Genomic DNA, 25,788 nt, shown 5'->3' on the forward strand with positions numbered 1-25,788 from the left:
TATCCAATTAGCCAGAGATCTCTATCAACAAAAACAGCTTCTCTTTGCCAACCTCTCAGCGTCTGTGTTTGTGGATCTGCCCTGTATTTCAGAACCTTTGCCCGTAAGGAACCATATCACAAAGCAGGGAACTGGCTGTGTTTATATAACACTCTTATTTCCTGGGTACAGCTTCCAGGTAAAATTAGAGTCTAATAAGCCACCCTGTACGTGCTCCTTCTTCTGCCAAGTTTCTCATTTGGCCCTGTTCATTGCTGTCACTGCTCACTTCAGGCCAGTGTCACTGGACCCTAGCATGAGAGAAGAATGCTACTTTCAGTCGTTTGATCAGCTGTAGGACTGGAGCAGGCGCGGTAGGTAGGACCACCTCAAGCACAAAAGAATGAAAGTTTGTGCCTCTGATGACAGGCATCTGGAGTAACCTTAGACTAGTAGGAAAGGCCCCACCAGAGGAAAGGGACTCCCATGTTAATGATTACAGTGAAGCAGCAGAAAGGAAAAAAGCAAAAACACCTGGGAAAAGCAGGACAACTTTGGTGAAGTTGAAAATGAATTGGGAAGAGAACTCAAGAACTGCAAGCAGCTCAGAGGGAGAGGTTCTTGTTCCTCCTGTGAAAAAGTGATAGTTTGAAACAACTAGCCAATGGTAAGAGAAGGCAAAGGAAGAAGATTCAGAAATATTTGGGAGGATTTGCTATCAAAAGCAGGAGAGATAAATTACAAATGGAAGAAAATGAAAAATCGAGGCAGTATTGAGGAGTTCTGGCTTTACCAGATGTATTAATATTAATATATCAGCGTACAGGTTCCCTCCCAGGGCTTCCCAGGTGGCCCTAGTGGTAAAGAACCTTCCTGCCAATACAAGAGACTAAGAGACAACCGTTCCATCCCTGGGTTGGGAAGATCCCCTGGAGGAGGGCATGGCAACCCACTCCAGTATTCATGCCTGGAGAATCCCATGGACAGAGGAATCTGGTGGGCTACAGTCCATGGGGTCACAAAGAGTTGGACCTGACTGAATTGACTTAGCATGCACACACGCACACACAGATTCCCAGAGGTGAGCTGTAGAAGCTGGATAGAACACTGGGATTAGTGAGGTGGGTGGAGCACCTGCCAAGCAGCCTGAGCTCTGATGTGGCTTTCAGATGATGCCAAGTTCAGGAAACATATGCAAATGCTGTGGTTACAGAACACAGAGTGGCCCAGGCACCCAGCATGCCACTGAGCACTCAGAGACAGCATTCAGAGGTGGGTTTGGAAAGACACTCGCCTTTGGAGCGAGCTGAGCTCCCAGAAGCACTGTAATTTCTTTAGATCATCCAATAGCTGACTCTGATGTTTACCAAGTTCAGAGATCAAGCCATTTCGATTTTTTTTTTTTTTTCTGTAATAAAACTAGCCTCAGCCAGCCAGATTGGGAATTTGCTGCCTGAGCTGTTTTCCAACACAGTTTTGCTGGCAAAACCAGATGTGAGTGTTTCCTCAACTCCTGAGGGGCGTGTTTACACTGACTTTATTTTTACTGCTAGCTTTCTGGGGGGAGGCCAGCGGGTGAGCAGAAGGATTCTTGTCCTGCTGTTGCTGGCTGTGCCTCTGTGTGTGTATCTCTGTGCTTGCGCCTGTGTGTGTGTCCATACCTGTGTGTGTGTGTGTGTTTCCATGTGCAAATTGTTGTGTCCTGATCACTTGTTTGTAGACATAATGACGGTGCGCTGGTTGTTTGGCAGTTTCCTATTTGTTTATTTTAAGGAAGGTAGATTCATTTGCAGGATTTTCTGGATGGGAGAGCAAGGAAACTATTTACTGTCAACAGGATTAGAACAAGGAGATATAAGATACGGAGCTCTCCTCTGTGAGTTAGAGGCATCTGGTGTCAGGATAAGAGCATAAACAAGTGGGAAGAAGCCACCTACAGGCATTTCTATCTTGAATGGAAGTTTTGAGTATTTGAGTGGAAAATACAACTTGGAAAATTGCCTTTCGGTCAAAGCACATGTCAGTAGAGCTGAATAGAGTAAAATTAGGTTGGACTCAAGTTCAATTTCGTCAACTCTCCTTCTTCAATTCTTCTCTGATTTTTATTTCCCAAAGATAAAAGATGGACACTCACAACTTGGAAATGAGAACTTGAATGAAGAATTGAGAAGGTAAGTCTCTGGTCCACACACACATTACCAGAAAAATTCTGCCCCCAGAGATTCACATCACTGGGAAAGGCACGCACAAGCGCTGTCTCCACTGACAGACAAACCGAGACGCTGCTGTTCCGCTCAGAATTGACCAGGAAGCTGTGAAATCCCGGATGGAAGGAGACTTAGAAGATTGCCTGCTGAATAAGGTAAGGACAAATACCACTCTCTCCCACATGCTCTCTACCACTCCTCCTACCCCACCAACCTTGATGCAGAAAGGATTTCAGGCTGATTCCAAAGACATAGAAAATGCCCCAAGACCATCACCTATAAGAGTGTTCAGGGATTTACCATGTTTCAGTCCTGTCTTTGAGAGTCCAGTGCAAGAGGTACATTGGGTGTATAATGTTTCAAAGAGTTACAGCGTGGCTGAACTCCAGCTCCCCACTGATGCCCGGGTGCGTGCAGGTGTGCTAAGCCACTTCAGTCATGTCTGACTCTGTGACCCCATGGACTGTAGCCCTCCAGGCTCCTCTGTCCATGGGATTTTCCAGGCAAGAATACTGGAGTGGGGTGCCGAGCCCTCCTGCAGGGGATCTTCCCAACCCAGGGATGGAACCCTTGTCTCTTAGTCTCCTGTATTGGCAGGCAGGTTCTTTACCACTAGCGCCATCTGGGAAACCTGATGTCTGGGTGGTCATGAGCAAAGCACTTAACCTGTCTAAGCCTCAGTTTTTTCTCTGTAAAATGGGAGTGATAATAGGATCTTAGTGGGGGGTCTTTGAAAAAGAGTGAATAAGACAGCTTTTTGAAAACTGTAAAACTGCTAGATTACAATATAAAGGTGATGGAGAGGGAAGCCCAGTGTGCTACGGTCCATGGGGTCGCAAAGTCAGACACAAGTGAGCGACTGAACTAATTGACTATATTTTTAGTACACATGGATTAAGAACCAATTTAATTTCTTCTCTGTAGAGTCTTAGGCTCTTAGGATATTAGAACTTGAAGGAACCATAAATATTATCTAATTTAAGCCTTTCTGTTTACAGATGAAGCTGCTAAGACAGCACCACCCTTTAGACTAAAAAGTTAAGAGTTAGAGATTAGTCTAATGTTTTCATACCTTTATAAGTTAACAAAGTAGAATTCATTATTACAGTGATAAATTGATTTCTTAGCCAAATCCATTAAGAGAGATAAATAGGGAAAACTTATGATAATAAAAATGATAGCAAACAAAGTGATTTCTCCCTTTGGAGAAAGTGTGTAACCTAGTATTTCCCCATAGTCCTGTGTTTTCTGAAAGAAACAAGTTCAAATATTTTAGCCTGGCATTCAGATAATACTTTATCTTTCTACCCTCTGCTTCCCTGCATCTTTAATCACAGAAATTCTAAACAAAAGCTCTCTATGTTGACTCCAGCCTGTGCATGTGTTTACTTTGGCCCACAGAGAATTTTTCAAATTTTTCAATTTTGTTACAAGCATTTATAGATTTTGCATAGAAATTCAGATTTCCTTCTTCTCTGGAATAATAATAATAAAAATCAAAATATCTGTGGCATAACTTTTCCAGTCAGTGCAATGCAGGTGTTAAAACTTCATCCTAGTTTCTTATCTGGCAGCCATGGACTGGAGTTGAGTGTCTGTCCCACTGGAGGCTGTGGCACTGCTGAGTCTGACAATCCCCCTCCCCAAATCCTCCCTCTCCTGCGTGTGTCCACTATTCTGCCCCTACAGGTGGTTGAGTCTGACAGTCCTGTCCTATAAGAACTGTGCCCTAAAAAGGTCTCAGGCTGAAGCTCTCCCTCCACCACTCAGGGAAACATCCCCTTCTTTTTCATTTTTCTTGGCTCATACTCATCCTTCAAACTCAGCTCTGAGTCCACCTTCTCATGAAAGTGAGACCTGACACCCCAACACAAAACATTTGTGCCTTTCTGTGACTTCCCATCATAATCATCACTGATAATATTTATTTGGCCATCAATTGTATCTTAGCTCCCGACACCTTTCCTACTGTTATCTTGGTGGTGATTGAACTATATCATTTTATTCTGTATAAGTTTCCAGAAGGAAGAACAGTGCCTTGGGTATCTTTATTCCCTCTTGACATTCACATAGGATCATTGCATGTATGTGGTTAGAAGTATCTTCAGGCCTCATTGAAGATAATGTGAGATGAGTGTTAAAGGTGCTGGCAGGTTGAGGCCCTACAGTGTGTCATTTAAGCAACAACCGTATGACACATGCATATGACCTTCATTTTTATAGAAAGGAGCAGAGGCTCGTGTGAATTAAACGTATCCAAAGTCACAGAGTTAATGAAGGTGCTGAGGTTTCAACCTACTCTATTATGCACCAAACTACATTTCCTCTGCTAAACCCTCTATATCACCATAAACACACACAGCACAAAACACAGTGCCCAAAACACAGATCTGGATGTGGCCTGCTCAGTGCGAGAGACGTTTTGTGTTTGGGTGTCTTTAAGGGTGGCCCTGTCTCACCTGCAGATTTTGCACATAAGCCCAAAGCTAAAAGGAGGAAGTTCCCCATGCAGACAGGCCAATGTTTAACATCACAAGTGCTACACCGAGATTTGAACAGGGTGCTGGAGGGGAAGAGAGCACGGTGAGCTCTGATGAGAGAGGTCTTTCACAGAGTGAAGAAAAAGCCTTAGCAGCACATGCTTAATGAGTCGAGTTTTAACAAGAAGAGAGGACTTCCAGCGCAGGGAACCCCATTCAAGCAGTTAGCATGGGTTTCATTCCCAGTAGCTTTGTCCTTGGGGAGGCAGAGTGGTGCAGTGGTTGTGAACAAGGACACTGCCTGGGTGTGGATTCCTGTGACTTGCCAACTCCCAGACCTTGGGTAAATTACTTACACTTTCTGAACTTGTTTTCTCCTCTGTAAAATGGGGATTACCAGAGCATCCACCTTAAAGGATTATCCACGCTCTAAGGATCTGTAGGTGTGTGTGTATGTGTGTGTGTTAGTCACTCAGTTGTGTCCAGCTCTGTGACTCTATGCACTGAGGCCCACCAGACTCCTTTGTCTATGGGACTTCCCAGACAAGAATACTGGAGTAGGTTGCCAATTCCTCCTCCAGGGGATCTTCCTGACCCAGGGATCGAACCTGGGTCTCTTGCATTGCAGGTGGATTCTTTACATCTGAACCACCAGGGAAGCCTCAAAGGAGCTCAGCCTTATAAAGTATCTTTTACACTGCAATGCCTCACCAGCCTTGCCTCTGCGGGGCTGCTGTTACTATAGCTTCTGCTATATATATGAATTGCAAATATCCTGTGGGGTCCGAGTGTTTAAGTCATGGAAGAATTAGTCTAAAAAGATAGGGAATGTGATGTCTTATCTGTATGGTCACTGAATTTAAGTCTCCAGTCCTTTAAATTATTAACCCCTGAAAGATAGAAACAGTGCCTGTTCCATGACCATCACTTTTTTTTTTTTTGGTTATTCTGAGAGTTTGTTGTGGCGTGCAGGCTTCTCCAGTTGTGGCACATGAGTTTCGTTGCCATGAAACTTATAGAATCTTAGTTTCCTGACCAGGGATTGAACCCACATCCACTGCATCGGAAGGCAGATTCTTAATCACTGGACCACCAGCGGGGTCCCACACCACCACATTTTTAAACTGATTATTGGAATTAAGGCAATTCCAGAATTTAAAGTCTGACTTCCTGTTGTTTAGAAAGAAGTTCTCAGCCTTTTTCCCCCAAGGGCACTCATTGTGGATGACATCTGCACTGGCCACTTGCTCATGGGTGTGGCCAGCCCTGTGTGGCATTCCTGTCACGCTATTTCTTACCCCCGCTACCTCTTTCAGGGAAGTATGCGGGAATACAAGTGAGTCAGATTGATGTTATTTTAAGGAATAAACTTGAATTGGCAATAATTTACATTTGAAACAGTAGATTGCTCACAGACTTGAGCTATTACTAGTAGCGAATGATGTAGGCCAGCACCACGCCTGCCGTCGCTCCTGGGAAGGTAGACACTCGTGCGGGCATGTACACATACCCTGGAGGGCGGGAGGCCTGCAGAAAGTGGGTGGCCAAACCTTGAAAGTGCCAGCAGCCTCTGATGACTGCTCCTGTGTAAACTCTGGTTAGAGTGATTGAATCTGCGTGTTAATGAGTGTGGCATAACTTTTCCAGTCACTGCAATGCAGGGATTGAACAAGATAATCTAACCACATACACCTAGCATCTTGGGCCTGGTTAAATTATTATAATTCATTTTTGTTTTTGCTCTGTCGCACCCACCAATGCTCTCTTTGTAAACAAAATGTTTCTCTTTAGAAAGAGAAACACACCTTTGTGCATTGACCTAATCAGCAGAAAAAGTGAGTGAAACTTAAACAGGCACCCGAGGTCAAATTTGGACTGAATGGGGGAATTCCCTGGCAGTCTAGTAGTGTGGACTTGGTGCTTTTGCTGCTGGGGGTCAATCCCTGGTCAGGAAAATCCCACAAGCTTGTGGTGCTCAAAGGGAAGAAAAAAGTTTGGACTGAATGGGCTTTGATCCATCTTCAGTTTGCTTCAGAGCTTTGCCATGAAATAAATGTAATGACAAGGCTGCTTCAAGGTTGCAGTTGGTGTCTTAGCTTGCTTCTTGAAGTTTGAGAGCCATCGAAGGGATTCTGAGGCTGGGCTAGTGACAGGTCTCTACTTGTTGTGGAGCCTCCTTCTTTCACCAAGATTGCTCCCTGTAAAGCTGCTTCCAGCCCCATTCCCTGCTTTTCTGCACCCTGAATTAGAATCTTCTTGTTATACCTCGCTACGCCACAGTCAGGACAAGTGAAGGGAAACAACCTGGGGTTTCTGGGTTGTGGTTTAGACCAGAGGTCCGCCACCTGTGGGACCTAATGCCTGATGAGTTGAGGGGGAGCTGACGTGATAATAATAGAAATAAAGTGCACAATAAATGTAGTATGCTTGAATTACCCTGAAACCATCCCCTCTCCACCCCAGATCTGTGGAAAAATTGTCTTCCACAAAACCGGTCCCTCGTGTCAGAAAGGTTGGGGACTGCTGGTTTAGAGGAATCATGAGTGAGAAATTTTAGGTGTCTTCTAAGGAGTGTCTGAACTTGTCCTCGCCAGTGAGAAAATTCTACTACCAAATGGCGGCATAATTTGTAGAAGAGATTCCCGGTGGAGAACTGTTTCCAAGAGGCGCGTACGCGCACACACACACACACACACACACTTTCTCTCAAGTTTTTATCAATTAAAAATGATATAATAGTGTCAATATGGTCATAAATCTTCCATTAGTTTATTAACATGAGAAACAAAATATGTATGCAGATATATACTGGAGTAGACTGCCATTTCCTCCTCCAGGGGATCTTCCTGACCCACAGATTGAACCCACGTCTCCTGTGTCTCCTGCATTTCAGGCAAATTCTTTACCCTCTGAGCCACCTGAGGAAGCCTTCCTATTGAGTCACCATTATGTTCCTAACATTCAAGTTCTCTGGATTCACATCAATGGAGTTGGAAGATCTGGGAAGTTGGCCTTAGTCCTTAATACATTCTGAGACCTTAACTATTTGAAAGGACTATTTCCCAACCATTCTGACTGCAGTTTTCTATCTAGTTAGCCCTTGTATTACTTTTTTCCGCTATTCCTGATCAGACATCTGGCCAGTGAACTTACGTAACATCCCTTAATCTCCCAAACTGACTTCATCCTTTTTCTGCCCAGGCTTGAAAACATGGCCCACCACTGACCCCCTTCCTCTCTCTTCTCCAGATGGTGCCAGCAAACGCTAATCTTTCTTTTTATTTATTTATTTTTACTGTACTGGGTCTTCGTTGCTGTGCAGGCTTTTCTCTAGTTGAAGGGGGTTACTCTTCATTGTTGGAGAAGGAAATGGCAACCCACTCCAGTATTCTTGCCTGGAAAATCCCATGGATGGAGGAGCCTGGTGGGCTACAGACCACGGGGTCGCAAAGAGTCAGACACGACTGAGCGACTTCACTTCACTCTTCATTGTGGTGTGTGGGCTTCTCATTGCAGTGGCTTCTCTTGTTGTGGAGCACAGGCTCTAGGTGCTTGGACTTCAGTATTTGAGGCATGTGGGGTCAGTAGTTGTGGTTTCCAGGCTCTAGACTGTAGGCTCACTAGTTGTGGCGTACGGACTTAGTTGCTCTGTGGCATGTAGGATCTTCCTGGATCAGGGATTTATTGAATTAGAGTCTCCTGCATTGGCAGGCAAATTCTTTACCACTGAGCCACCAGGGAAGTCCAGCAAACTCTAATCTTAACCTCTACTGTTACCCCAGAGAGTTGAGAGGTTTTGGACAACCTCTTACAACTCAGCCCACTGTTAATCCACAGCCTCATGGACACACAGTGGAGTGTTGACACTACCTGGAAACTTTGCTTATCTACCATGCATGCATGAGTGCCTAGGCATGTCCAACTCTTTGTGATCCCATGGACTGTAGCCCACCAGGCTCCTCTGTCCATGGAATTTTCAAGAATACTGGAGTGGGTTGCCATTTCCTTTTCCAGGGGCTCTTCCCAACCCAGAGAACAAATCCACATCGCTTGCATCCTCTGTATTGGCAGGCAGATTCTTTAGCACTGGCACCACCCGGGAGGCCCGGGAGCTTTACACAAACCTTTGGCGACCCAAACAGCCCCTCATCTGTTAGAGACGCTTCTGCCAATGTCTGTTACCCTGAAGTCCCCTGCCCTCCTCCTCTCACCTCGCTGCCAGTACACTGCCTTGTCTCTTGCTCCATAAAGAAGACAGGCATCAGGCAGGAACTCTGTGCCTTTATCTGCATCTGCACCCATCTTCCGTCCCTTCCGAAACACCAAGGCCAGCTCCTCACCAGGTTTCTGGATTTCCATGACTCCTCCTGGCTGGGAAACGCTTGCTTGGGGGTTTTTGCTCTCTGCCTTCCTCCTTTTCCGCTGGCTTTTTGCCTCTCAGCATTGAACATGTTTGAATCTGTGTGTCCTTTTGGAATAAACATGTTGCCATCCTTGTTCTTGTTTTTTCCTTCTCCAGCCAAGCTTCCCAGAGAAGTCGCTTGCTTCTGAGTTTACTCGCTCATCTCACTTTCTCTCTAAACCCACTGCTGCCTGACTTAACGCCCACTGTTTTCCCCAAACACGTCACTCTGGTTCTAGTTGCCAGACTATGGACATCTGGGGACCTTATCTCATTCAGCCACTAACTGTTGGCCTTGTTTTTGACGTTCTTCTTCCTTTTCTTTCAAGACCTCTCACTGTTTGTTCTCCCACCTCACCATCCTCCTCCAAGGTAACGTCTGCTCCAACAAAGTAGAAACAATTGTGTCTCTCTGCTTGTGCTCCTCAGGTTAGGTTTTCTCTTTCTAGAACAATCTTCATGCCCTTCTCTTTCTAGCTGACTGCTGCCAGCCTTTTAAGTTACAACTCTGATACACCAGGCTTCCCGGAGGGCCTCCAAACTAGATGCAGCTTCCATTCTCTTTGCGCCCACACCATCCTGTGCAAACCTGTAGTCAGTACTGCCCATGCGTGTGTGCTCAGTCACTTCGTTGTGTCCAGCTCTTTTGAAACTATATGGACTATATACCATATATATATACACCATAGTATATACCATGGACTATAGTCTGCCAGGTTCCTCTGTCCATGGAATTTCCAGGCAAGAATACTGGAGTGGGTTGCCATTTCCTACTCCTGGGATCTTCCTGACCCAGGGATTGAACCAATGTCTCTTGGATCTCCTGAATTGGTAGGTGGATTTTTCACCACTGTACCATATGGGAAGCCTGTATTTAGCAGTAGATGGCTATAATTTTAATTTCCAGTTTATTGGTCTGCTGTCAATCTCTTGGAAACGTTGTATGCACAGAACTTGGCATAAAGTGGATGTTCAGCAAAAACTGGTCTAATAGAATTGAATCCCGACATGTGAGAGAAGTCCTACACTGGAAAGGACCCTTGATGATGCTTCTACAAACATTTGCCTTTATTTTTGGCATGGCAAATGACCTTCCCCTCTCTACCTTCTCTCTTTCACTTACACACTCTGGAAGATGCAGAATCTTGGTAGTTTACAGATGCTCAAGAAAGCTACCCTAGGTCCCTTCTGCTACGGATGAATGTTGTGAGATGAACATACAGAGAGGTGTGGAATGTGCAGAGCCTGGTGGACTCTAGTCCATGGGGTTACAAAAGAGTCGGACACAACTTCTTGCTTGTGGCAAGAAGATGAAATTAGAAGCTAGTATAGGCCTGATCAGGGCTTCTTAGGTGGCGCAGTGGTAAAGAAACACCCTGCCAATGCAGGAGATGCAAGAGATGCCAGTTCGGTCCTGAGTCGGGAAGATCTCCTGGAGAAGGAAATGGCAACCCACCCCAATATTGTTGCCTAGGAAATTCCATGGATGGAGGAGCCTGGCTGGCTACAGTCCATGGGGTTGCAAAGAGTCAAATAAAACTGAGCACACATGTACACAGATCTGATCATCATATTTAAGGTCAGACAAGAAACATGCTCCCCAGCATCTGTGAGGGAGATGCTTATCATACGTCAGCCTGTAGGTGCCTCCAAGTAAAGTAACAAAGAGCCCCTTCCAGTTCTTGGAGACTTTCTGTGCAGAGTCAGAAGAAACATCATTGCACACCTTTTCTTATGGGTCTAGGAACCAAAGGAGGGAGTGAACACAGGGGAGAAGGGAACCATCATTTATTGATGACATACAGGAAGCAAGCTGTCCCAGGTTCACATGCGTTAGACTGTTTCATATTCACCAACCTGGAGAGCAGGTATTTTATTATCCCATTTTCGAGTCTCACCACAGTTCACAAAACCCTGTGGGATCGCCTGTCCCTCCATCCCTTCCAAGTTCATCTTCTTCACCCTCCTTTTCCTGTAATGACAGCAGCTTCCTTGCTGGCCCTTGAGCCTTGCTAAGCTCACTCCTGCTTTAGGGGTCTAGGAATTTCCTTTCCCAATCTGTCATCAGGGCTCACTCCAATGTCACCTCCTTCCAGAAGCTTTCTCTGCCCACCCAGTCTAAAATAGCAGCCCCAGGACTTCCCTTGTGGTTCAGTGGTTAAGACTGTACACTTCTGTTGCAGGGGGCATGGATTTGATCTCTGATCAGGGAATAAGATCCAACATGCCAGACAGCATGGCCAAAAAGTAAAAAAAAAATAAAATAAAAATAATGAAAGTGTTGTTGTTATTAGTTGCTGAGTCATGTCTGAGTCTTTTGTGACCTTATGGGACTTTAGCCCATCAGGCTCCTCTGTCCATGGGATTTCCCAGGCAAGAATACTGGAGTGAGTTGCCATTTCCTTCTCCAGGGGGTCCTAAAATGGCAGCCCCTTTATTCTCCAGTCCTTTCCCCTATTTTATTGTTCTTCTTGGGACTTAGCATACCTGATCTTACATTATACATGTGTGTGTCTATATATATATAGAGAGAGACATATGTGCATATGTCCTAGATTTTCAACTAGAGGGCAAGCATCTCTGTCTTGTTTGCTGTTGTTTTGTCTACTGTTGTGCCAAGGACCCAGACAGGCATCTACCACGTGGCAGGTTCTAGATCAATATTGAGCAATTCTTCTATTTCAGAAAAGAACACTGAGGCACCAGTGCGTATCATCAGATGTGAGTTCTTGGGAAGGCAGGATTTCCTGAGCTGATTGCTTTGGTCCCCACCACCAAGCCCTGTCTCTTCCCTTCCCCAGGGCCTGATCCAGGTATAACCACCTTTGCTGATCTCTTCACATGCAGGTGGACTTGAGGCGCCAGTGGATTTCCCAGATGGTGGAAGAGGTGCAGAAAGTGGTCCATCACCTGACCACAGAAATAAGCTACCAAGACTTTCGATTTCAAGCCATCCCTTACTGTGACACGTACAATGAGAACATTAAGGTAAGCAGGTCACTTGGCTCTAAGTGCCCACCCAGTGAGCCAGGAAATGGGTGGGTAGTCTCAGTGTGTATCAGGCACTCACACCACTAAAAGTACCAATACGGCTTCCTAGTATTTGCCATCTGCACACTCATGGCATAGATGTTACCACAGTTGAGGTCCCACATTCCTACTTAACAGATGATGAAAATGGAAGCTTGGAGAAGTCAAAGGACTTGATCAAGCCTTTCAGACACTAAAGCCAGAATTCCACCCAGGGCTTCTGATCCCAAAAGCAAGTCCTAGCGTACCGATTAAAGTTCAGTGAAGCATTTATTAAGTTCATTTATTAAGCACCCACGTAATAGACTAGGCACTGTGTAGAGAGAGGACTCAGGGCATTGATGAGAAAAATAGTGGAAAGTGATAGTCGATGGGCTACAGGTCAGAGAAGAAAGAAAGTAGAAGAGGTGGCCCTTAGAGATTGCAGGAGCCGCCTGGCAACCTGGTCCCTGCTGAGGAGTCCCACAGAACTGTGAGCCCAAGGCCCCTATGTGACAATCAGCATTCATGGGGTATTGCAGTGTGGGCAGAGCGAGGCTCACAGAGATCGCATCCAAACCTGCACACAGCCTAGTAGAAGAGACATTATGGTTGGCTCCCTTTTAGTGATGAGAGAAACGAGGCTCTGAATCGTTCTGAATCCCTGTACTTCCCCCTCCCCCTGCACCCTTTTAAAAATTTTTATGTGTTTCTGGCTATGCTGGGTCTTTGTTGCTGCTCCGGCTCTTCTCTACTTGCGGCGAGCAGGGGCTACTCTCTAGTTGAGTGCAAGGGCTTCTCATTGCAACGGCTTCTCTTGTTGTGGAGCACAGGCCCCAGGGAGTGAGAGCTTCAGTAGTTGCGGCATGTGGGCTCTAGAGCACAGGCTCAATTGTTGTGGCCCACGAGCTTAGTTCCACAGCGTCTGGATCTTTCCGTATTAGGAATCAAACCCGTGTCTCCTGTATTGACAGATGGACTCTTAACACTGAGCCACCAGGGAAGCCCCCCATGCTCCTATATTTTGATTTTTCTTATGACACATAAGAATTAAAGGATTATATTATACTTTAATATAAGTGAAAGTGAAAGTCATTCAGTCATGTCCGACTCTGTGCGACCCCAAGGACTATACAGTCCATGGAATTCTCCAGGCCAAACTACTGGAGTGGGTAGCCATTCCCTTCTCCAGGGATCTTCCCAACCTGGGATCAAACCCAGGTCCCACATTGCAGGCGGATTCTTTACCAGCTGGGCCACGAGGGAAGCCTTAATATAAGTAGTAAACTTATATGTAAACATGCCCCAGCTCTCACATAAGAGCTGTAAGTTCCTTGTTTATAAGGATCATGTCTCTTGCTTGTTCCCTTCATAGTACCCAGCATGGTGGGTGGCCCACGGTAGACACTCAGCTTCTGAATGAATAAGTAAGCAAAAGAATTAGTACCTGAATGGAAAACCATTGCTCTGCTAAGTTGCTTCAGTCGTGTCCGACTCTTTGCGACCCCATGGACTGTAGCCAACCAGGCCCCTCTGTCCGTGGGATACTCCAGGCAAGAATACTGGAGTGGGTTGCCATGTCCTCCTCCAGGGGATCTTCCTGGCCCATAGATTGAACCCGAGTCTTTTATGTCTCCTGCATTGGCAGGTGGGTTCTTTAGCACTAGCGCCACCTGGGAAGTCAGTCCAGTACATTTCAAGTTTGGTGGGTACAAGGACCATCCACAAAATTCTGGGACTTGTGGATTTGGGGACAGTGTCAGATTTTAGGAAATTTACCCCAGGATGATAATTATAAAGTTAGATTGGATCTTGGGACGTCAGAACATCATCTGCCCACCTCTGCCACCCTGCCAACCTAAACAGGACAAATATAGAGCAGTGACTACGAATAGAAACATAACATCACTTTTTCTAGAACTGTATCTGGGGAAATTTCCTGCTGTTGTCTCACTTAGAAGTCATAACTTAAAATACATCTTGCATTTATATACATTGTGTCCTATATAATACATTGAGTTTTGGGAAAAGTAGTTACAGTGGGGCATATAAATATGCTTTTATTTTCTCTTGGACCAAATTCAATATGTATTAAGCACCATTTATGTGACTAATAACATGATACTTGTGTTTTTGGATTCACATGCAAGTGGGTTCAAAAAAATGTATAGATTTTGAACGTCATAGTTTAGGTCCCCCTTGTTTTAATCCTACCACGTTTCAATGGATACCAGAAGTCATGTGACCTGTTACTGAGTCATGGGGTCTGGCTGCTCACCAGTCAAAAGCCAATAAACAGGCCACATTGGTGGAAAAGAAAGTTTATTTCAGATTTCGGCGACTGGTGGGGGAGGGAGGGCGTCTGTCCAAAGGCCAACTCCCCACCTGACAATCGGGGGCAAGAGTTTTTATAGACAGGGAGGGGGCTATTTGCAAAAACAGCCCAGTCGTCTCTGACAGTCATCTTCAGATTGGTCATCGGTGGTCTGACCAGCATCATCTTGGCTGTTTTAGGTACAGTTAATCTTCAGTTGCAGGGTTCAGTTCCGTTTCTTTGAGACCAATTCTCGGAATTGAGGCAGCTTATGTCATGGCTACAATCTGGTCATTGTGTAGTTAACTTCTCCAGCTGGTGGGGGTTTCAGTATCTGTAAGACATCTCAAGGATATGGCTCAGAATATTAATGACAGCCCCTGAGGAGAGCTAAAGGTCCTTGACCATGCTTCATGATGACATTATTATTATTTCATCTCCTTTGACGGTTTTCCTTTGTTTCCACATGTTCTCATTTCTCTGATTAAACTTATTTTTTGACTAAAGTTTTCCACAGACAAAAGGCAGGCAGAAGACATGGCGGGGCGGGGTGGGGAGTTGGGGGGGGCAAGGAACGTAGGTTCCTGCTCCGTTTCAGACCCGTCATCTCAAGAATCAAACTACTGTTCCCTGAGAATGAGGAAGATTCAGTTGCTGCTGATTTCAGTGTTCACCCCTGAATTTGCACCAACAGGTCCCTGGGCAAAAGTTATCCAATTCCATTGTCAGAACTTTCCATGGAAAGGAGGTAGCTCCTCCAGCGTATAACTGAGTGGTAGGGAAACATAGAGGGTGGAGTGGGCTGCTGTGTGATGTGGTTAAGTGTCATTTCCCTTTGGTGGTACCAAACCATTTACCCTCGTGTTCTACCTCTTGGACTATTGGCGTGACAGCTGCCTACCTGGTTCTTGTAAAAATAGAGTTAAGTAGATTCTTGCTTCTGCTAAGTCGCTTCAGTCGTGTCTGACTCTGTGCGACCCCATAGACGGCAGCCCACCAGGCTCCCCCGTCCCTGGGATTCTCCAGGCAAGAACACTGGAGTGGGTTGCCATTGCCTTCTCCAAAGTAGATTCTTAGCATTCACCTTTTTCCCATTTAACTTAGAATCATCTCAGTAACTCACATTGTCTCAACAAAAAGGTTTTCATTTCTGTGATTCTGTAAGGATTAGTCATTAAAACTGTCTGTGGATCATCAGTCCAAGTAAAAAAAGTCTTCATTTGGCAAAATGGTTTCACCCTCTCTCTACCCCTTCCCACCCTTAATTTATTATCAGATTTTTCACCCATCCCAGGTCATTCATTCTTTTTATTAATATTATTTATTTATTTGACTACATCCGGTCTTAGTTGTGGCACGTGGGTTCTTTAGTTGCAGTGTGCGAGCTCTTAGTTACAACATGAGGGATCTAGTTCCCTGGTCAGGGATTGAACCTGGACCCCCTGCATTGGGAGCACAGAGTCTAGCTACTGGACCACCAGGGAAGTCTCCCCAGATCATTCATTCTTGACCAAGAACCAGCTCAGGAGAGAAAATTAACCACTGAATGAACAATCAGAAGATCCAAGGTCAGGTTCCAGCTCTACCACTGGCTGGCTGTGTGTCCCTGGGGAGACTCGGAACCCCTCTGAGCCTCAGGTTTCTCATTTGGTCAATGTTAGCAAAGCCCGACTCGTGTGTGACTGTGAACACGAGATAGGCCAATGCAAGCATTGGAGTGCTTGGTATGTGCAGAATGCCGTGACTACCAGCTCCCCTCCCTGCTTTTTCTCCCCTACCCCGACCCCACCCAAAATGTCAGGTGCCTCTAGAGTTCTGGGTCCACTTCACTCTTTTTCTTGCAGATGCATGAAACCCAGGCCTCACTGAGTTAATTTCTTTGCCCGAAGCGTTACAATGGGCTAGTGGCACAACAGAGATGGAATCCTCTGCCGACAGGCGGGCAGGTGGGCGCGGTTCTGTCCTCCTTGTCACATTGCTGAGGGTTGAGTGGTTCACTGAGTGGCCTGGGTCAGCAGGGCGGCTCCCCCAGGGCTTCCGTTACCTCCTGAGTCTACGGACTGACATCCCTACTCTCCCCTTTCCTGACCCCAGGTCTTGGCTCCCACCCAGTTCCTCATCACAGTCCCGATGAGAGGCCTGGCCGGGTACAGGGAGGCCCGGCAGCAGCGCTGGCGCTACTACAGCCTGAAGGGCGCCCGTCTGCCCTGCCCCCTGCAGGACCCAGAGGGCCTGCAACAGTGGCTGGAGGTGAAGCAGTTTCTGAAGAGCCCTGGGCAGTGGCACGAGGCAGACGTGAACATCGAGGGAGACATTGTGCCTGCCAAGGTCCTCCAGGTGTTCCGGAAACTGGTCGAAAATGCAATTGAGACCTGTCACCTGTCAGGTGAGCCAATGGGGGAGCGACAAGCAAAGTGTCTGGCATTTCTGTTTTGCTCTAAAAAAAAAAAAAGTCCTCTGCTTGGGTGTTTCCTGAAGCTCACGGCCCTAAATTGAGGATAAAATCATGTGCTTTTTACATCTGCCTAATCGGAGCAATATCAATAAACTCAGATATGCAGATGACACCACCCTTATGGCAGAAAGTGAAGAGGAACTCAAAAGCCTCTTGATGAAAGTGAAAGAGGAGAGTGAAATGGTTGGCTTGAAGCTCAATATTCAGAAAACAAAGATCATGGCATCTGGTCCCATCACTTCATCGAAAATAGATGGGAAAACAGTGGAAACAGTGTCAGACTTTATTTTTCTAGGCTTCAAAATCACTGCAGGTGGTGATTGCAGCCATGAAATTAAAAGACGCTTACTCCTTGGAAGGAAAGTTATGACCAACCTAGATAGCATATTAAAAAGCAGAGACATTATTTGCCAACCAAGGTCCGTCTAGTCAAGGCTATGGTTTTTCCAGTGGTCATGTATGGATATGAGAGTTGGACTGGGAAGAAAGCTGATCGCCGAAGAATTGATGCTTTTGAGCTGTGGTGTTGGAGAAGACTCTTGAGAGTCCCTTGGACTGCAAGGAGATCTAACCAGTCCATCCTAGAGGAGATCAGTCCTGGGTTTTCACTGGAAGGACTGATGCTAAAGCTGAAACGCCAATACTTTGGCCACCTCATGCAAAGAGTTGACTCATTGGAAAAGACCCTGATGCTGGGAGGGATTGGGGGCAGAAAGAGAAGGGGACAACAGAGGATGAGATGGCTGGATGGCATCACCAACTCGATGGACATGAGTTTGGGTAAACTCCAGGAGTCGGTGATGGACAGGGAGGCCTGGTGTGCTCTGATTCATGGGGTCACAAAGAGTCAGACATAACTGAGTGACTGAACTGAACTTAACTGAATCTTCATTACATGAATTAGCTCTTTTTTTTCTGGTGTGACACACAGAATAGAATTCAAACTTACAACACACATTCATGGCCTAAAGTGGATTATTGCCCAGGCACAGATAAGGCAGTCTTTGGGTTATGCACCCTTTCCAAGATGTTAGCTTCAAAACCTGGGTATTTTCATGAACAAGCAAATTCCTCGTAAAGCTCAGATCTTTGTTATTAGCACATCTTCACCACAACACCCTCCAACTGACTGCACTGTTCCTCCAGTGTTCTGGGGCAACACACTGGGGAAACGCTGACTTACCCCAGAACACAAAAGCCAGAAGCTATAAGGAACCGGTTATGTTTGACAACCACAAAATCTTTTCTTTCTCCTTTTTTTATTGAAGTATAGTTGATTTACAATGTTGTGTTAGTTTCAGGTGTACAGCAATATGATTCAGTTATAGATATATATGTGTCTTTTCTCTTCCAGATTCTTTTCCCTTATAGGGTACTACAAAATATTGAGTATAGTTCCCTGTACTATTCAGTAGGTCCTTGTTGGTTATCTATTTTATTGCTTTTGTGTGTGTATAGCAGAGTTTTATTAAAGTACAAAAAGGGACATAGAAAGCTTCTGACATAGACATCAGAAGGGGGACAGAGAGTGCCCCCTCCCCGGTTATTATTTTTTATATAGTAGTGTGTATATGCTAATCCCAAACTCCTAATTTATACCTCTGTCTGCCCCTTTCATCTTTGGTAACCGTAAGTTTCTTTTCTATGTCTATAGTTTTTTGTTTTGTAAATACATTAATTTGTATACTTTTTTTAGATTTCACATACAAGTGATATCATATCTTTCCCTTTCTGATTTTAGTATGATAATCTCTTTTTTATGGATGACTAGTATTTCATTGTATATATACACACATAGACCTAAATATGCATCTTCATTATCCATTCATCTGTTGATGGACATTTAGGTTGCTTCCATGTCTTCGCTATTGTAAATAATGCTGCAATGAACTTTGGTGTGCATGAATCTTTTTGAATTACAGTTTTCTCACAACCCCCAAGTCCTAAGCTGTAGTTCAGTGTACCATATGTGCACACCTGCCTACACACATACTTTTTTGAAATTAAGTTCTTTTTGGCTGTGCTGGGTCTTTGTTGCTGCACACGGGTTTTCTCCAGTGCAAGGGGGGCTACTCTCTAGTCACTGTGCATAGGTTTCACGTTGCGGTGGCTTCTCTTGTTCTGGACGCCAACTCTAGAGCATGAGCAATTCAGTAGTTGCAGCACTCGAACTCAGCAGCTGTGACACGTGGGCTTAGGGGTTCCACAGCATGCAGGATCATCCTGGACCAGGGATCGAACTCGTGTTCTCTTCATTGGCAGGCAGATTCTTTACCACTGGACCACCGGAGAAGTCCCACATTCACGTTTTGTTCACACAGAGTTAAATGGTGAACTTCAAAATGTGGAAACGGCTAATTTCCTTAATTATAAAAGTTTATTTATAAACCAATAAGAAAAGTTATGAGCAGACCAATAGAAATACTGACTAAAAAACATGATTCACAGAAAAAAAACAAAGGCTAGTAAGAATTTAAAATTGTCCCATTTAACATGTATTTTAAGAAATGTACATTTAAAACACCTGGTAGGTTGACAGAGATGAAAATGGACAATTTTGTTCAATGCAGGGATGAGTATGGTTAAATAGGCATTTTTCATGCATTATTCTAGGAAGTGTAAATTGGTGCCCCCCCACCTTTTTAAAGGGTTTTTATATTTGTAATGTGCTTACTTGGCAATTCAACAATTCCAGTTCTAAAATACATTCCTACAGATACACAAAGAAATAGGCACAAGGATATCCAGTGAAATAGGCTTGGTAATAGTAAGGAATCAGAAATCATCTGATGGCTAACAAAGGAACCCTGACTGCATAAATTATTCTATATCTGCCTAGTGGACTTTTAAGCAGCTTTTAAAAATAATAGTTTGTCAGTATGGGACTGGGGACACACATCATCTGTCTAGGCAACATTATTCACACTTTATGAGTGTGCTGGGGTATGTTTCTCCAAGAAAACTTATGTTTGATTTTTCCTGGTACTCCCAGAAGTTCCACCTTACCTGGATGATTTGGGGATGGAAACATTCAAGCCCTAAACACAGGAGGGTGACTAATGCCTTTGAAATTCTAGGGAGGAGGGAAAAGCTTGCTTTTTGTTGCTATTGTGTTTTATATTGAATCAACTACCTGGAGCCCACAAGAAAAATCTGTCTATTTCTCTTAGTTCCTAATTTTCCTCAAGATACAGCTTTTCCTGATTCCAGGCTTGTGAGGCTCACCACCTAGCCTTGGCCCATTAGACCCCCTCTCTGCCTCTCTGTGCTGTTTCTATACATAGAAGCTGTAAGTACCAAGGGTTAATGCCATCAGGGTATTTTAGCAATTCTCCCACTTAGTACTTTCCTAGATAGATGTTCTTGCTTCATTGCTAGCTTCATATGAGTCTCCTATTTTCTAGCAGTCTCTTTCCTTACTTGCAAATAATGTTTTTAAACTTTTATATGTCTTAGAGGCTATGGGCTTGTAAATCTCCAATCCAAATTATGACTTTAATGGAAATCCCTCCTTTTAATTTCCCTTTTAAAATACTTGTTGACTTTGGCATTTTGCATGTATTTCTCACTAATGGAGAGAAATTAGGATTAAAAAAAGAATGGGGTATGTGTGTTTATACACAGAGTTATGAAAAATTTCCGTGCAACATCATTTCAGTTGCTCAGTCATGTCCGACTCTTTGTGACCCCATGGACTGCAGCACGCCAGGCCTCCCTGTCCATCACCAACTCCCGGAGTTTACTCAAACTCATGTCCATTGAGTTGGTGATGCCATCCAATCATCCCATCCTCAGTCATCCCCTTCTCCTCCCACCTTCAATCTTTCCTAGCATCAGAGTCTTTTCAAATGAGTCAGCTCTTCGCATCAGGTGGCCAAAGTATTGGAGTTTCAGCTTCAACAACAGTCCTTCCAATGAATATTCAGGACTGATTTCCATCTGTGCAACATAGTTAAGTGAAAAACCAAACTGCTGAACAATATGAAACTCCATTTGTGTAGAAAGCAAAGGATTTGCATGTACTTTTGCTTGTCTAGACAGAATAGTTCTGAAAGATTCTGTAATGGAGATAGTTTATGTTGAATAGTTTCTTACAATGTAGAGGATGCTTTCATGGATTATTTAATACTGTTGGCAATCCTCTTAGAGTTAGGATCATTTTTCTAACTGTTCTACAAACAAGAAACTGAGATTTAGAGAGATCAAGTAATAGGCTGAATTTCACACACCAAATAAGCAGAGCTGCAGAAGCCAGGTGTGGACTCGGCAGGCTGGAGCCAATACGTTTGCTTACCTCCTCATTCTGCACTCAACACTGTTAATACTGAAAGAGCAAATAAAAGATTCAAACTGGGCCAGGTTGATGAGGTGCTTTCAGTAAATAATGCTGAAGTGCCAGACGTTGTCATGTTCCTGTCTGGGCGGCTCTGATGAGATACAGACAATAAGCTCTTTATCACACCCCAGTCAAGGAAAGGAGTGTTTTCCTTTTGAACAACACAACACAATTAATGAACGAGTTTTCATTTCCTTCTCTGAGCAAAGAAAAACAAAATAATAGATTTCGATTCAGGAAGGCTCATCCTTATCTATAATGAAGGCAAGCAAACAAACAAACAAAAAAACTACTGTGTATCTTTTGAAAGAAAGGGGAAACAGATTAGAAATGAATTCTAGTCTATCAATTGGAAAACGTCCCCAGACCCATTCCTTTTCGCCCTCTCTGCTTGGTTGGAAAAGACAAGGAGGGCTTCTTTCTGCCCATTTGACCCTTTAAGCCAGTGGCTATGACACACTTGGAAATATTTTATGATTACAAGGCTTACGGTGATAAATCCCTCCAAAGTTGGGCTAGTTAATGGGTGGTGGGAACAAATACCATCCTTGAGACTGGAACTTGGTTAAGAGACAGGTTAAGCTGAACTCCAACAAAGGCAAATGAATGTCAGGGGTCTGAGGCTATCCTAAATGTGGTTGGACACCTGGGTTATAGAAAAATGCTTGGGTTTCATCTTATAGTAGCAAAAACTATTCCTTTTCCTTGTATACTATGTCTCAGTTGAGCCTTCTGGAAAGAGTCAACTGCTTTTTTAGAAAAGGTACAGTAAAACCTTGGGGGGAGAGGATGAAGGAGAAAAGAAAACCCCACCAACAGTGAGATTTTCTAGCAATGCTTCTATTAGTATTTTCTTAGCTAACTGTCTCATGTTGACATGGGCTTCCCTGGTGGCTCAGATGGGAAAGAATCTGCCTGCAATGCAGGAGATGCGGATTCAACCCCTGGGTCAGGAAGATTGCCCAGAGAAGGGAACAGCAATCCACTCCAGTATTTTTTCCTGGAGAATTCCATGGACAGAGGAGCCTGGTGGGCTACAATTTATGAGGTCAGAGTCAGACATGACTGAGCGATGAACACTTTCACTTTGACCTAAACATGCCACCTTGAGAGTGCTAATGAAATTCTAAAAGTTGCTCCACTAGTTACAAGGGGCTAGCCCAAGCCACAGCTCACAAATTCCTTCTTCAAACGCTGGTATTGAACCATTATTTGCCTTCTGTCTGTCTGTCATTTACCACCAGGCAGGGTTCGCATGCTAATGGACCGCCTTGTAGTTCGAGTTGTCGTGGAAACCTCTGCAGGTCAGGTGGAACTACAGCTGACCCCCTCAGTGGACATCCCCACCGCCTGGTCCAAGAAAGCCCAGTGGCCTTCGTGTCTGAAGCGCTGGCCTTCTCCAGAGACAGTGCAGTGCATCAAGGTATCATCCTGCAGGGACCGGCTCCCCAGAGGTGCTCTCAGCTTAACCATCCACGGCATCATTGGCCGCCATCCAGCTTCAGAAGGATAGCTGAGATTTCACTAGATCCCCAGAACCTGCAGGGGCACCTGGGAACCTGTTACAAATGCAGCCTCTGGCCCTGCTGAAGAGACGCGGGAGGCAGGGCCCAGAAGTCTGTGTTCTCGTGAGGCCTCCAGGTGATTCTGGGGCCGGCTCAGTTGGAGAACCACTGCCCGAGAGAAAGCGGGCACAGCATTCCCCGTTAACTGCCCGCGGGCAAGGGGCTGGCCGGGAGGCTCCCTCCGTGTCCCCGCGTGGGCCGCGCTGCCTGCCCACGGCAGGTCCCCCACCCCGGTGGGCTGCTTCGGAGATGGCTTTCTCCCGGGCCAGCCCCACCCTTCTCACTTCCCGCGGTGCTTCTCTCCCTCCCAGTCATTCGGGTTCAGCCTGCTGGCCTGTTCAAGCTACCACTGGCAGCTGAGCTTCCTGCGGGCAGAGCAGGTGCTGCTGGAGCAGCTGGACGAGGACGGCGGCTGCCGCCGGAAGTGCTTCCAGGCCCTGAGGCAGATGAAGGAGGACGTCTGGTGTCCGGGGACGCGGCCTGTGATCACGTCCTACCACCTGCAGGTGAGGGGGTGGCCCCAGCGCAGAGGGGCCGGGGCGGGGCGGGCTCTGCAGCGCGCGCGTGTGTCTGTGTGTAGAAACGCAGCCGTGCCGCGTGCCCACAGCGGCCCTGCCCGGGCTCCCGTCTTCCGCCTCCTCCTCCCCTCTTCCGGTTCCGCTCTTCTCTTACTCCCTTTCCGTCTTGCCTTCTCTGTCTCCCTCTCTCGCTCACCCTGTTTCACTCAACAAACCAACCCAAGTGCCCACTGTGTGCCAGCAACCCTGCCGAGGTTCAGAAATGAATGGCAGCATGCATTCTCTACCCCTGAGCAGTCTACAGTCTGGTGAGATCTTGTGAGCTGCCCAGACCTCAGGTGGATTCGCATTTTCCCTCATGTTCTCACGCATTCAGTCTCCACTCTAGCCCAGGCGCGGCCACTCACGTGCATGCACACGCACACGCTTTGTGCAGAGGAGGAAACCCGGAAATGTTGGGGTTTCCCCACGAACATGGCAGCAAACCTGAACTTCCAGGTTGCAAATCACCTGGCAAGGATTTACTTTTTTATTTTATTTTATTTTTTTTATTTTTGACGGCCGTGGGGTTTTGTTGCTGCACATGGGCTTTCTCTAGTTCTGGTGAGCCGGGGCTGTTCTTCTGACTGCAGTGGCTTCTCTTGTGGAGGAGCAGAGGCTCTAGGGCACGGGCTCAGTAGTTGTGGTGCTCGGGCTTAGTTACTCTGCGGCATCTGGAATCTTCCCAGATCAGGGATCAAACCCATGTCCCCTGCATTGGCAGGCAGATTCTTTACCACTGGCCCCCCAGGGAGGTCCCCGGCAAGGATTTAGCATTAGACAGCCATGAATGCGTTCACTCATTCACCCACTGATTCATTCACCCAGCAAATGTTTCTTGAGATGTCTGTGGGCCAGTCACCTGCCCCTGCACTTGCTGTGTGCTCTACATATGGAGGTGCAAGCTGCACAAACACGACGTGGTCTTGCTCTTGCGTAGCTTGTGGTCTAGCAAGGGAGACAGATGTTGGTCAACAGTCTACAGGTGCACGTGGAATCGTGCCATGTGGGGAATACTGGAAAGGAGAGGAGCATTGCTTTAGGAGGATGCAGGGCAGCAGAACCTGACCTGGACTCAGGGATCAGGGGCTTACCCCAGGGAGAGGACTTTAGATCACACTCTCAACTCCTCTTTCTCAAAGTGCCAACCACACTTGGTGAACTGGATGCTCCGACAATACTGTGTGTATCACACTGAGGATGGAGGTATCTGCCTCTTACAGACAGCACAGCCCCAGCCCAGCTGTTACCCATTGCAGAGCATCAGCCCTTCTCCCTGACCTTCTATATGGGAGAGCGCAGGTTCCTGGGGTGTGCTGTGCCCTTCTGCACACTCCTATCTGTGCTCTGTCTCATCCATGGATGACTGTTTTCTAGTCCTATGTTACTCTTTCACTCCTAACACAAGCTATTCAAGGGCAACTGGTACCAAACCCTTTGTATCTCTTCCAATGCTTCGTACATAGTGGTTGCTCAGTAAATACTTGCTGATCATGGTCATGAATGACCTTACATTTCACCCCTCTTTTCCCCCTGCAGAATCACTAGTTTTTGCTTTGCTTTCTATCTTTTCTGATAACCTGTTCTCCCTGTCCTGCCTAAGACTCTGTTAACATCTCATTTGCACATAGTGAGGCCTTCCTCTTCTGTTTCAGCATTCTTAAAGTGTCCCCAAGCATGTCCCCCTAAAAACATACACCTGTTCTCCTGGATTGAGGATGCATATTTTCTGAAGGTCGTCTAATTCATTTGGGGGGTTTAGCTTCTTTCTTACATACCTTTCCACAGACCATGCTAGGAAGAGTCAGAGCTGAGAAGGAAACCCTTGGCTATCTCATATCAAATCTCATACTCTTAACTAACCACCGACTTCATTGCTCCACAATCAGGCTGAATGGAAATGCTTTAAGTAGCATGAGTGTTTTAGGAAGCTTGAATAGGGCCACCACGGGTCTTCCTAACCCTTGACTGCTCTCAAAGCTGCATTCCAGCCAGGATTTACTTGTATTCCAGTGATTTCTAGCTCATCTAGAGGATTTCAGGGCAACTCCTTAAATGTCTTCCGTTTTAGTCTTCTCTAGCCCACCTGCATGGCATAATAAAATTGAACATTCTTAAGAGTGGGCATTTAAAAGGGGGTGGGGTTGTTTGTTGAGAAATCAAAGCAGTACTGACTGCCTTTTCCTCTCGTCTTCCACTCTTGCTCCAAGGGCAGAATTCTCTCATGTGCAGACACTGGGATGGACTTGGCTGATGGCAATGTGCTATTAAACACCACCCTGGATGATGGCTTGAGTGTGTAGGATCCTTGCCAAGGCTTTAGTCTGGGGAAAGTGGGAGACTGGGTTGCAAAACAGCATCAGGAAGGATGTACCAATCACAGTCACCTCATAGAAAATTGTTACATCCTTCCTAAAGAGGCTTCCCCCACCAACAATATTTTTTTTTAATTGGGCTTTTTAACGTGTTTTTTTTTTTTTTTGG

The 25,788-nt window shown here is 45.7% G+C and overlaps 1 protein-coding gene across 6 annotated transcripts in view; it reads left to right on the forward strand.

Moving 5' to 3' along the window:
• The first annotated feature begins 1,075 nt into the window (after window positions 1–1,075).
• Window positions 1,076–25,788, forward strand: part of MAB21L3 (mab-21 like 3) — a 67,560-nt gene continuing 42,847 nt past the window's right edge. For 3 of the 6 annotated variants that reach the window (XR_008682755.2, XR_008682759.2, XM_055402735.2), the window contains exons 1-7: window positions 1,076–1,473; window positions 2,095–2,150; window positions 2,249–2,341; window positions 11,916–12,056; window positions 16,486–16,777; window positions 22,427–22,605; window positions 23,059–23,253. Coding sequence is in view for 4 of the 6 variants with exons in the window: in XM_055402735.2 (XP_055258710.1) it covers window positions 2,306–2,341; window positions 11,916–12,056; window positions 16,486–16,777; window positions 22,427–22,605; window positions 23,059–23,253 (843 nt within the window). In the remaining 2 variants the exon portion in view is untranslated. Of the gene's footprint in view, window positions 1,474–2,094; window positions 2,342–11,915; window positions 12,057–16,235; window positions 16,338–16,485; window positions 16,778–22,426; window positions 22,606–23,058; window positions 23,254–25,788 lie in introns of those variants that run through there. The other 3 variants (XM_055402728.2, XM_055402729.2, XM_055402737.2) reach the window with 3 other exon arrangements.

This window comes from Moschus berezovskii, chromosome 4, assembly GCF_049115385.1.
Source record: "Moschus berezovskii isolate FMDL1 chromosome 4, NW_MosBer_1.0, whole genome shotgun sequence".
Taxonomy (NCBI): Eukaryota; Metazoa; Chordata; class Mammalia; order Artiodactyla; family Moschidae; genus Moschus; species Moschus berezovskii.